Below are 13175 nucleotides of genomic sequence, written 5' to 3' on the forward strand. Positions count from 1 at the left end.
ATCACAATATGAAGAAATTCAAAATCATGATTGAAAGAGAAAAACACTAAACAGCTATAAAGATTCTGGATTCAGCTAAGGCTAACTTCAACGTAAGGAGTCAGAGATTCTCTATAGCAAGTCTGTTAATGGTTGAACCATCATAAGGTCATTTTATGATTATATCCCAGAAGCAAGAGATCTATTTTCCAACAATGAATCAAGAGCTAAGACACAATGTTAACTGCCGCCCTAAAGTCCTCTTGATTCAGAAACCAATCCTTTAGGTTAGAAAAATGCATACGACTTGCTACTCACAGGGAGAAGGGAAAAGCAGCAAATTAAGAGACCAGTGAGCCAAATGGCTGTTGTCAAAAAATTACCAAAAACTAACAGGAATGGGTAACTGAACATCCTGAAAATTTCTGCTAGTCAGACAGCCAGCATTAACCTGACAAACCTGATTGAATATTTTCCCAAGAAGTGACTAAAGTAATGGATAGAGAAATATCGATGGATGCAATAGTTCCTCAGAAGACACTGCTAACACGAGTTGAAGCAAATGGAATTGAAGTCAAATTGATATCATTAGGAAATGGCTGATCAGCAGGAATCACAGGCTAGGGATAACTGGCAGGATGTGGCTAGTGATGTGACACAAAGACTTGTTTTTTAACTATTCACCAGATATTAACGATTTAGATAGGACAGAAAGCCTCATATCCAAATTAGCTGGTGAGATAGAAAGAAGTGACATTCTAAGCAGTTTAGATCAAAATGTGAAATTAATGAGGTATTGACAGTATAAATGAATGAAATCCATTTGCCACAGTTTTTCCCCGGTGTAGAAAAATGGGAGATAATCTATTTTTTAATCAAAAAGGATCAAATGGGGCACTTTTTAAAAATGGAGAAATGCTAGAAACAGTGGAGGTCCAGAACAACTTGAGAGATCTAGATGCATATTTCATTAAACTTACATGAATATGCATAAATAATCAAAAAGGCTAATGGAACACTGACCTTTATATCTTGGTGACTAGGGAAAAAAGGATATACAGATCATGCTTCAGTTTTATACAGCCCTGATTAGGTCACACCTGGGGTTCTGCGAGCACCACCACTTAGGAAGGATAAAATAGGCTTGGAAGGGACTGCAGCTTGGATTTACCAGAAGGACACCTGGTCTTCCAGAGTTAAATTGCAAGGGAAGATTCAACAAACTACAGTTTCATCCCCTTGAATTTGGGAGCTTAAAGGGTAATCTAATTAAAGTTAAGATATTAAGGTGACTAGGTAGGAAAGATAGGGATAAGCTATTTCTGGTCATTGGGAAGTTACAGCAATACAACACAGAAACAGGCTCTTTGGCCCAACTGGTCCATTCCGATTACAGTACCCACCAGCTAGTCCCAGTTGCCCACATTTGCGCCATATCCCTCTAATCCTTTCCCATCCATGTACTTAATCAAATGCTTTTAAAATGTTGTTATTGAATCTGCCTCAATCACTTTCTCTGGTAGCTCATTCCATGTATACATCACCCTCTACGTGAAGAAGTTGCCCCTCAGGTCCCTTTTAAATCTTTCCCCTCTCACAAACTTAGGCCCTCAAGTTTTCAATTTTCCTACCCTGGGAAAAAGACTGTGTTTATCCTATCTATGCCACTCATTATTTTATACACCTCAATAAGGTCATCCCTTATTCTCCAATGTTCCAAGTAATAAAGCCTGGCCTGGCCAACCACTCCCTAGTCTAGGACTAGGGGCCGTAACTAAAAATTAGAGATGGATATTTCAAGACTGAAATCAGGAAACATTTCCACAAACAAAGAACAGTAATGGTTTCGAACTCTTCTGTAAACAGCAACTGATGCTAGATCAACTGTAAATTTTAATATGAGGTTGATACTCTAATTACCCTACTGATGACAAACATGAATTTGGATTTAGTTGGTGAATAGTAGTAGTAGCAGGGGGAAGTAGTAGAGAAAGAAATAAATCTGTCTTGTTGATCAGAATTTAAGGGTTTTCTTAAGGATTGATTCAGACATCAATTCTGATCAATCACTCCTGACAATCACTCTTTATGCCAACATTAAGGGCATTTAAATAGTCATTGAATAAACACATGGATGACATTGGAATAATGTAGGTTAGATAGGCTTTAGATTGGTTTCACAGATCAGCACAGAGGGCCAAAGGGCCTGTACTGTGCTGTAATGTCCTATGGCAGCTGATTCCTCTCAATTCTGATAACATTGTAAATGTTATTTGCATATTTTCAGAGTTATAATATCTTTTCTGTAATATGGAGATCCTGAATTTGAATCAAATGTTCTAAATAAATTTAGCATCACCTCCTTTTATAACACATTCCTTCAGAAATGAACACTAGAATTTCATTTACATCCATTATGGCCCCATCAACTTGAACTGCACCTTTGCTCCTCTACCTTTAGTTACTTCCAAGGAGTAAATAGGCTCAGGTCCCTGAGCAATACAGTACCTAGCAACCTTGCAAACTTGTTTCTCTTTCTGTACCTTGATGCAATACTGCCACATTCTGAATTTGATTTAATCTGCAATTTTTGATCCCATATTCCTAATTTAAATACAAATTATTTAGATATACGGCAGCATCGTGGTAAATTACAACCTCACGGCGTCAGGGACCCAGGTTCAATTCTCAGCTTGGGCCAGTCTGTGCAGACTCTGCACATTCTCCCCATGTCTGCACAGGTTTCCTCTGGGTGCTCCAGTTTCCTCCCACAGTCCAAAAGTCATGCTAGTTAGGTGCACTAGCCATGCTAAATTCTCCCCCTGTATACCCAAACAGGCAATGAAGTGTGACTACGGGATTTTCACAGTAACTTCATTGCAGTGTTAATGTAAGTCTCCTTGTGACACTAATAAGTAAGCTTTACACATATATAGTAAAATAACAGCACCCCCAGTAGAAGACCCTGCCAGGAACCATTTCCCCATTGTCCAAAAATCCTCCTTCAGCACTGACATTTTCCAATCAGCTTTTAATGCTTTTTGCAACCTGAACCTTAATGCCACATGCCCTTTGTCACAATTCTGCAATGTGCCAACATACCCAAGATCGCCTTTTCTCTTGCCCAATGAAGCCAATCAATGGTTAAATGCCAGTTTTCTTTTACGAAATACATGTTAATTATTCACAGTTCAAAAAACGATCGCGACTTTAGTTAAGTGGCAATGTTAGCTTGGAAGTGGAAGCAGAGGAACCTGTGACAATAACGAGTGCAGGAGTTCTGCTGTGTATTGTACTCGTTTACACTTCAATTCAATCATAGTTCTCTAGATCACCAATTTGTGGGGCTTTCTTTCCGCTCATGTCAAGCGATGAACAGGCGAACTACATCGTTGTCAGGAAAGTCACCAAACATCTGAGCTAACTGTGAAGGGAAAGCGTTTCATCCTTTAAAATCACACACAAACAAAAAGAACAACGTGCTTGCTGCTCTAGGCCCAGACCTAATAGCCTGACAACCGGTGAGCGTGCTGGGTGACTCGGGCAACCGGAGACTCATCAGAGCGGACTCAGCAACGAGCCGAAGATTGGTACCCACGACCAGCCGCTCCTGCAAGCATCCATCATCAGCTCACACCTTTTGGAAACAACTCACCTGCATATGCAGGCCCTGCGCCTCACTCCCTGTGCCCGGGGAGAGCTGGGCGCCTCCGCTTCGCGCCTATTGGCCGGGGCCACAGGGGCTGGGGTCCGCCCACTTCGCCAGACTGCGTCCCGATTCGCTGGGCCCGTCGTCCATCAAATGACGTTATCGCCCCTCCGCCCCTTTCATTCACGAGGAGGAACCGTTAGCCGCGTCTCGTGACTTCGAGATTTAAATTTAAATCTCGGCGCGCTGAATGGCCTCTGCTCGACCCATAGTCGCTCTTCATAGAATCCTTACAGTGCAGTATTTGATCAGTCAAGCCAGAAGTGATAATAATCCATATCCGCTTTTTCTAACTCCACGCGTTTACCCAGCTAGTTCCCCCTGACACTGAGGGGGGTAGTTTAGCACAACCAATCAACCCCAAGCTGCACATCTTTGCAGTGAGGAAGGAAAGTTGATCACCAGGAGAAAACCCATGCAGACACAGGGAGAATGTGCAGACTCCACACAGACAGTGACCCGCGGCTGGAATTGAATCTGGGATCCTGGCCTCATGAGGCAGCAGAGCTAATCACTGTGCCACTGCACCTCCCTTGTTCCACATGAGGTGAGGACCCATGCAGTGAAGGCTAGAAACATAGCCCCTTAATCAATAATTGTGACTGAACAGAAGAACATTTGAATTCTCTACCTTGTTCCCACTCTGGTCTTTCTGTGCTACAGTATTAGTGTGGCTCTGTGCAAGTTTGAGGAATGGCACCTTCTCTTTCTACTGGCACTAAACAGTCTTTGGCAATCAACATTTGAGTTCAACAATTTTATATCATAACCTCTGCCTCCATCTTGTTATGTTTTTTGTCAGGTTGGTCTTGTCTTCCTTGTTACTTCTGTTGCATTCAGCTGATTTTTATGTCACTGTGCCTCACTGGGAGACAACAGTTGGAATTCTCCAGCTGCTCATGCTGGTGAGATTCTCTGCCCTGTCAGTAGTGTATCCTTGCCTGTGGATTTCCAGCTGGCATGGAGAGATATTAATGGGCATTCCCATTGACAGTGGTGGAATTGAAGAATCCTGCTGCTAGCAAATAATGTGTCATCTTCTGCCAGTGAGAAATATGTAACTGGGAGGCTGGAGAATCTTGCTCCTAATTTGCTTTATTATATTCATCACCACTCTGATTATTACATATGGGTTTTTTTTTGAAGTATATAATCTCTCCTGGTTTATTTTCCTGCCCCTTCTGACTCTGTTTTGTCTTTCTACAGTTCTGACAAAAGGTCACTGACCTGAATTTTTCCAGTATTTTTGTTAATATTTCAGATTTTCAGCATCTGCAGTATTTTGCTTTTGTATTCACTGGGGATATCTTAGGCCAGGGATCCTCCGACACTGAGAAATCACATTGGTGCACTGGGTGTATGATAAATTTTGTTAACTTACACTCAGCAGTGTGATATTTCAATGATAAAGCAAAACAACATACCAAACCTAGAAAGGGCAATGTTTGTGAAACAGAAGTTCTCTTGGAACAACTGCTGCTTGGATTTGAACTTTTTAACATCTCTAGCCTCCACAACCAGAGTCAATTTACAATTGCTATGTTTACAAACCAACAAATGTAGTGTGTCCCAGAATAGTTTTCTCCATTCTATAGCCAATTCGATATGGGTTGGGAATTCAATACCATCACACAGCCTGGAACATGGTGACAATGATGCCACAAGTGAATAGTTCTTTGAGTCAAGGTCTGGACGTTTCTGCTTATCCTGGGTGAGGGAGTTAAATCGAATGCTAGTGAGAAAATCTAAATTCCCAGCCTAGTCCTTCTCCTGACACCACCTCAACATAGAATCCCAATTAATACAATGACTCTTCCAGTTATTTTCCTTAGCATACAACATGAAATTTGTCATTGCCTCTTATGAGCAGCTCCAGCCTTTCCTCAAGTTGTCTTGGGTGTTAATCTATCCAAGGTTCTCCTTATCCTGCTCATCTCTTCCGCAATTGTGCAGCTAACCCTTGGCACCAGTTCAATAATTATTGCTGCTGGTTTTCCGCATTTGCTCACTTGCAAATAAAATTTTAGCCATCCACAACCTCACTTTGGATGATTGGCTTTATGGTCTGATAGAAACATGATTTAGTAGCAGTCCCTCCTTCTCCTTACAATACCTTCCTAACTTGGCAATATTTTTCACCACTTGCCCTATTTACCCAAATCTCCAGTATGTGGCCTCCTGGGAGTACCTCACTACTTCCTGTTGCTAAAATTTAATTTACAAACCTGTTCTGTATTTCTCTTCAGCCCTATGCTGACTTCCTTTTGGAAATGCTCCTTCTCCCTATTGACATCTAAACTGAGTCGACCGTCATCATTTTAAATTTCACGCTTCTCATTCCTTCAAGTTAATTCCTCCTCCTCTCGGTCTGACATATCACCTTTGACATCTACATTCTCCTTTCCTGCTCAAATCCTTATACTTTTATCATCTACTCATGATAAAACTCTCACACAGATTCTTTATAACCTCACTCTTGACTATCCAGAAACTTTACTGAACCAGTAACAAATGCTAGGGACAATAACATAAGCCAGCGGTTAGGCATTTTGTAGGCCTTCCGTGCATGTTGGGCACTGCAGGGGCTGAGGTGCGTTATAGACCCCGACAATCACATTTTGATTTGACTTGTCTTAAGTTTCCTTTGTACTTTTTGCTTCTGTTCGGGCCGTTCCCCCTCCTTTTGGGGGGCTGCCCCCTTTTTCTTTGTCCGAATGTCATTTAAGTTTGTTTGCTTGGTTCGGCCCAAAAGAACGACACAAATCAGAGATGTCATGGAATGCTGTCTTTGGAGGGGTGAAACTCATCGACACTATGAAACTCAAAATCATCCAGCCAAAGCAGTCTGTATGATTGGCTAGTAAGTGAAGTGCCAAAAACATCTTCTGCATGTACTGTGGTTGCAGTGAGTACTATCTACAAGATAAATTTTATCCATTTGCTGTGGCTTCTTACACAGCATCTCCCAAAACTACAACCTCCAGCACCCAAATGGATACCCCAGTGAAGGGGTTCATTGAATCAATGTCCCAAGAGCTAACAGCCATATGAGATTGACTCAACCACATCAAAGCTGACAGTGAAGTTCTGACATTTTTAAATGTTGGTCATCACACATGTAGAGTTGAGCTATGCGATAGCCTGCTTAATTTGTTAAGCTGTTAGTTTGTAAGCCACGGAAGGAATTATTCTCACTAATTCATAATCTCAGAGTCTGGTTACTGCTAGTAATGACTGACTTTGCTTCCCATTTTGTTAAGTAAATATGCCCATTAATGATTTGTTATTCAACTGTAGGCAACACTCATGCTTATACATCATAGAATCTGTACAGTGGAGAAGGAGGCCATTCGGCACATCAACTCTGCACCTACTCTCTGAAAGAGCATCCTACTCCAACCCATCCCCGTAACTCTGTGCATTTACTACACCCCCCGAACTATATATCTCTGGACGCTTAGGGGCAATTTACCATGGCCAATTCTCCTACCCTGTACATCTTTGGACTATGGTAGAAAACTGGAGCAACTAGAGGAAATCCACACAGACAGACACCCAAGGTTGGAATCAACACGACTCCCTAGTGCTGTGAGGCAGCAGTGTCATCATGCTGCCTGTCTATTAAGTATTTGTGTATTTAAATTTAAGTTGTGATTTGTAATAAATAGATGATATTCAGTACATGGCTTTCTGCTTAATACTTGAATAGGAAAGAGTTAATTCACCATAAAGCAGGGTTAACCAAATTAAATTCCTTTTGGTTTCAACTAGGTTAAATACAAATGCAGTTTGGTGAGCCAAGTCAAACTTATTTTATCATATAATTTACACCAACAGGCTAATTCCAAATAACTCCTGGTTAAGGATTTAGATGAGGATGTTAAAGATTCATCTGCTTCCTAGTCATATATTTGTCAGGATATTGATATCTTACATTATCCATAACCATGTTCTAACTTCAATATAGAATGTAACCCTAGAGATAATGAACAATGTTTCAAAGGACTAACGGCAGCTCATTTGACATTTATAGAGATAACACTGTTTAGCTTTTCAAATAACTAGCCATATTTTCAAATTCATCACAAAAGCTATAGACGCAATAATCTTTGTTTTAATGGGTATTACATAATTAAGAAGCTCAAGTAATTTGGTGCATTTTATTCCACTTCCCCGAAGCATTTAAAGAAAAAAAACAAAATTACATTTTTGTATGATACATTTTTATTTGCAAGACATCATCCGATAAGCTTTTAATAAAGTGCACAAATATTCAACCAGTCTAAAACATCCGGTTTGAGTTTTAACAATTGGCATACGTTGAAACACAATTTTGCTATAATAATATGAACAGCTCAATCATGAGACATTGATTTCCTAAAGTAGTTTAAGACTGGTAACAAGAAGGCATGGTGAAAAGAGATAGGTTCTTATTTGAACCTCATATAAATATGTGCATACCAGATGAATCATAAAAGTAATGACATTTTGTTGTTCTGAATATTTTTAGAAGAATTCAGTTTCTTTTGAAGAAATTAAAAATGCAATCAAGACAAAAAGAACTGACCACGTTTTATTAAACATTAAGGAAAAAGTAAAACTGTTTTTCAGATTAAAATGTGAATTTGAAATCACCACACCGAACACTTTTCAACTGGATTCATTGGCGCTCTTTTAGGACAATGGAATACCCTTCCAAATTCATCAAACTGGGAAACACTACCAATAACCCTGTTAAAGTAAAAGGGAAGATTATCACTTGCAAGGTACACAACCTATTCTTATAAATCAATATTATTTTGGAATAAGATAAGGCAAAATACTGTGGATACTGGAATCTGAAACAAAAAATGCTGGAAAATCTTCACAGGTCTGACAACGTCTGTGCAGAGAGATTCGAGCTGGAATTCTCCCCTTCTGGCCGCCATAGGAGTTGTGGTGTGCGGGGGTGGGGGTGGGAACCAAGCAAAGGTAACCATTGACTTCGGGCAGGATCCTCTGGTTTTGAGGTGAGGGCAGCCGGAGAATTCCACCCCAGAGCTAACGTTTCAAGTCTGGATAACCCTTCGTCAGAATTGAGGTAATGTTTAGTAACTATTTATGGGTTAGTTGAAAGAAAATACCTGGCTGAACCACACAGGTCAGAAGATCCCACAGTCAATCACTGGTCTATGCACTAAATTATACTGCACCGAAGCACTACAATTGACCCTGGTGCTCCTAGGCTAGGAGTGGGGAGCAAAAAAGCAGGAGTTCCCCATTCCAATTGTTATTCAGTGGCTTCTGTTAATGTTGAATGGGAAGAGGATTGGGCTTGGGTTGGCTGTCTTTTGAGCTGCATTGCTGAAACTGTACTGTCTACGCCCATCTCCATTTCCCTATATTCTTTTACATTCTTCATTTTTAAATACTTATCTATCTCTGTTTCAATTTTGTTTTAGCCACCAGTAATAAACATTGCTTGTTCTAAGCTATTCAGAGGATCTGTGTTTTTAATGCTTGGAAAATAATTGTAGGAAATGTGAAGTATTTATAGAGTATGGATTGGCTACAGTCAGGAATTACATTACATGCTTTTGTGCTTAAAGAATTTTGTTTCGTGGTTTTAAAGGGAAATTTAGAATTCAGAAAGAAAAGGGCAAGAAAGTAATTATGTGCAGTAATGTACTAATTTAGTATCCTTTGACCCAATTTCAAAATTACACAGGATTTAAAGCATAGAAACAGGATCTTTGGCTAACAAGTCTGCTCTGGAAGGTACATTCTTACTGTGGAAAAGCATAGAAATCAGCTGTGGACAATTTGAAAGCTGGAAAAGCATGTAGGAATATACCCAGAAATATATTTTAAAAAAACAGTCTCGGCCTGATCTAGTAAAGGTTTGAATTGAATCATGCATGAAAATCGGCACAGTTATGTTTGGCTCAAGAGATTGATGAGACACAGAATTTTCATTTTGATCTCAGTTTTTTAATTAGAAAATGGTCACCGTGGCTCGGCCAGTGTTAGTGAACAGGAAACCCATTGCTTCAAACTGACGCATGGAATGGAAAACATCTCCAATAAAGGCTTAAATGGATTGATGGCTGTTTTTTATGGGCAGCCAAGAAAGAATGAGATAGCAGAACTGGAAGGAACAGTGGAAGAAACAGAAAGCCAAATAAGAGATTGAAATTTAACTCTGTTTGATAAGAAGAAAATGGATGAAGGTAGACTTTACTTGTAAATTACTGCTATCATCCCATTTAAGTTTGCTCCAATGATCTGCCCTCTTTCCAGATCATTGGCCTTCTCTCTTGAGAAACAAAACATCTATTCTCCTAAAAAAAAAAGCACACATTTAACAGATTGGTTTTCCGCACTATTTAGTAAATGACCATAATAATGTAATTGTTTGAATACTTTATTAATGTTTGTAGAAGAAAACTATACAAGAAAATGTGCAGTATTGATGGTGGAACAAAGGGAGCCATGATGTATAAAAGAACAAGTACAGAGTATTAGAGAGTTTGGAGGCTCGAGAGTTGGATGTTGAGCCGAAGACTGTTACAGACTTAGTGATTGTGGCACAAACTATTACATTCAATATGAGGCCGGATAAACGGGTGAAGGAAGACAATATGCAGATATGAGAACAGGATGAATTTAAAACTACTTGCACACTTGAATGGTCATTACTACATGAGCTTACTGGAGCAAACGGTTGTTTTTGTGTCACAACATCTGAGGCCAGGAGCATGGAAAATAGCACAGGTGATTGCAAATATGGTTTAGAGAGTTTATCTGGAAGGAAGGGTTTAGGATGGATGAAGTACAATGAAAGCAAATAAGAAATATCAGGGGAAGCTGAATTTGAGATTGAAATCGTAAAGGATGAGAAGTTGCAAAGTGTCAAGGTTATGCAAAGGAAGTAGGGAGGATATTTTAATGAGAAATGGGGTGGGACTTTGGAATGTAATCGATAATGCAGAATTTGAGAGGGAGAAGTGAAAGCTATGGAATGAGATGAGATGGTTGAAGTGTGAGAAGGTGTCAGAGGAATCAGGATATAGACCAAGGGCCAAATTTTCAAAGAGTCAGGTCAAGTGAGGAGGCCTTTAAAAATGACAAGTAGGACCTCTAATTCCTTTTGAAATGGCTTTGTAAGCCATTCAGCTATAAAGAAAAATGCTTTATAGCAAGATGTTATATAACTGTCCACAGTAATGAGGGCTGGGTTGAATTAATTGCCATATCAATTGAATTCACACCCAGAGAACAAATGAAAACTATGTATTCATTATAGATTGTAAATTTAAGATATTTCCATGCTGTATCTTTAAAAAATAATTGCCATGATTAATTTATCTTTTTGTGTCAACAATTCAACTCGAGGAAAAGTATTTGAAAAAAATGTAGTTATATGATACACAGAACACACGAAAAAATACAGGTTAAAGTACAAATGCTAATTCCAACTACAAACCAAAATAATGTCAACACAATTTCAACTCATTAATTCAAAATTATTTTTAAAGAACCATTTTGTATAGTTTTCAGCAATAAGGAGAATGATACCTGTAGTGTTCTGGGGCATGTTTGTCAGTAAGCAACTGTAGGTAGATAGACTGCTGTCTTCTCTTCATACACCAGTTCTAATGAGGCAGTGCAAAAATTAAAATCAGTCTGCATTTAATTCGGCAGCTCACATTAAATACCACAAAATCAAATTTAAAAGTAAACATTCTGAAGAGAAAGATAATCATTATTATTGATTATTACTGTTGAGAAAAACAAACATTTGTGATGAGTTATTTTTGGAGGAGATAATTATTTACTCTTTTGCACCCCTTTGTAATTTATTGTACTTCATCATTTATTTATTGGTTTGTAATGGGTAAAATCAATTATGCACTATTGAATTTCAGACAAAGACCCATATTCACTCAGAGGGTAGTGGGTGAGTGCCATCGGTGGTGGTGGAGGTGAATTTGTTAAGGTCTTTTAAGAGACTTCTGGATGAGTACATGGGATTTAATAGGATTGAGGATTATAGGTAGGCCTAGTAGATAGGGATATGATCACCGCAACTTAAGAACATAAGAACATAAGAAATAGGAGCAGGAGTAGGCCATCTGGCCCTTTGAGCCTGCCCCGCCATTCAATAAGATCATGGCTGATCTGTCGTGGCTCAGTTCCACTTTCCGGCCCTCTCCCCATAACCCTTAATCCCCTCTCTTATCAAAAACCCATCAACCTGCTTCTTGAAAATATTTAGCGAGGCAGCCTCCACCACTTCAACGGGTAGAGAATTCCAGAGATTCACCACCCTTTGAGTGAAGAAGTTCCTCCTCAACTCCGTTCTAAAACGTCCCCCCTTTATCTTGAGGCTGTGCCCCCTAGACCTACTGTCTTTTTTGAGCGGGAAGAGTCTCTCCACCTCTATCCTATCCATCCCATTCATCATCTTATACGTCTCAATGAGATCTCCCCTCATTCTTCTAAACTCCAACGAGTACAAGCCTAGTTTATTCAGCCTCTCCTCATAGCTCAACCCCCTCAACTTCGGTATCAGCCTAGTAAACCTCCTCTGCACTCCCTCCAAGGCCAAAATATCTTTGCGCAGGTGTGGCGCCCAAAACTGCACACAGTACTCCAGCTGCGGCCTCACCAATGCCCTTTACAGCTGCAGCAAGACCTCCCTACTTTTATATTCAATCCCCTTCGCTATGAAGGCCAGCATCCCATTCGCCTTCCTGACCACCTGCTGCACCTGCAAGCTGGGTTTTTGCGACTCATGCACAAGGACCCCGAGGTCCCTCTGCACCGTCGCCCCCTGCAGTTTTTCGCCCCGTAAGTAATAGTCCTTCCTACCATTCTTCCTACCAAAGTGGACCACCTCACACTTGCCAACATTAAATTCCATTTGCCATTTCCTGGCCCATTCGCCCAGCCTATCTAGATCCTTCTGCAGACTCTCCACACCCTCCGCACAATTTGCCATTCCCCCAATCTTGGTGTCATCCGCAAATTTCGACACCCTACACTCGGTTCCCTCCTCCAGATCATCTATATAAATGGTAAAAAGCTGAGGCCCCAGCACCGACCCCTGGGGCACTCCACTAGTCACCATCCGCCAATCCGAATAGCACCCGTTGACCCCCACTCTCTGCCTCCTATTTGACAACCAATCCTCTATCCACGCTAACACCCTACCCCCAACTCCAAGTCCCCTGACCTTCTGCAATAACCTCTTATGAGGTACTTTGTCAAACGCCTTCTGAAAATCCAGAAAGACCACATCCACCGGCCGAAGGGCCTGTTTGTGCTGTAGTTTTTCTATGTTCTATGCTCCATTTCAAATAGCCTGACGTGGCTTATTTTACATTGGATTAAGAGCGGCATTAATACCATAAACCAGGGGTTCCCAAACTGTGGCTTGAATAGGATTGCAAACTATGATTAAATGTATTCCTGGAAGTTTCATCATATGACTTGCCCCGCACTC

At 40.3% G+C, this 13175-nt stretch overlaps 2 protein-coding genes across 4 annotated transcripts in view; both read right to left on the minus strand.

Moving 5' to 3' along the window:
* LOC145341007 (COP9 signalosome complex subunit 7b-like) overlaps positions 1–3708 on the minus strand; it is a 40873-nt gene extending 37165 nt beyond the window's left edge. For both annotated transcript variants that reach the window (XM_080185685.1, XM_080185684.1), the window contains exon 1: positions 3635–3708. The gene's annotated coding sequence lies outside the window, so the exon portion shown is untranslated. The remainder of the gene's footprint in view (positions 1–3634) is intronic.
* Positions 3709–7914: 4206 nt separating this feature from the next.
* ecel1 (endothelin converting enzyme-like 1) overlaps positions 7915–13175 on the minus strand; it is a 78536-nt gene continuing 73275 nt past the window's right edge. For both annotated transcript variants that reach the window (XM_080186456.1, XM_080186455.1), the window contains 2 exons: positions 11246–11322; positions 7915–8419 (listed from right to left, as the gene is read on the minus strand). In XM_080186456.1, coding sequence (XP_080042582.1) covers positions 8320–8419; positions 11246–11322 — 177 coding nt within the window. In that variant the 3' untranslated portion in view covers positions 7915–8319. The remainder of the gene's footprint in view (positions 8420–11245; positions 11323–13175) is intronic.

The sequence above is a fragment of the Carcharhinus amblyrhynchos genome, chromosome 3, assembly GCF_965287045.1.
Source record: "Carcharhinus amblyrhynchos chromosome 3, sCarAmb.v2.hapA, whole genome shotgun sequence".
Lineage (NCBI taxonomy): Eukaryota > Metazoa > Chordata > Chondrichthyes > Carcharhiniformes > Carcharhinidae > Carcharhinus > Carcharhinus amblyrhynchos.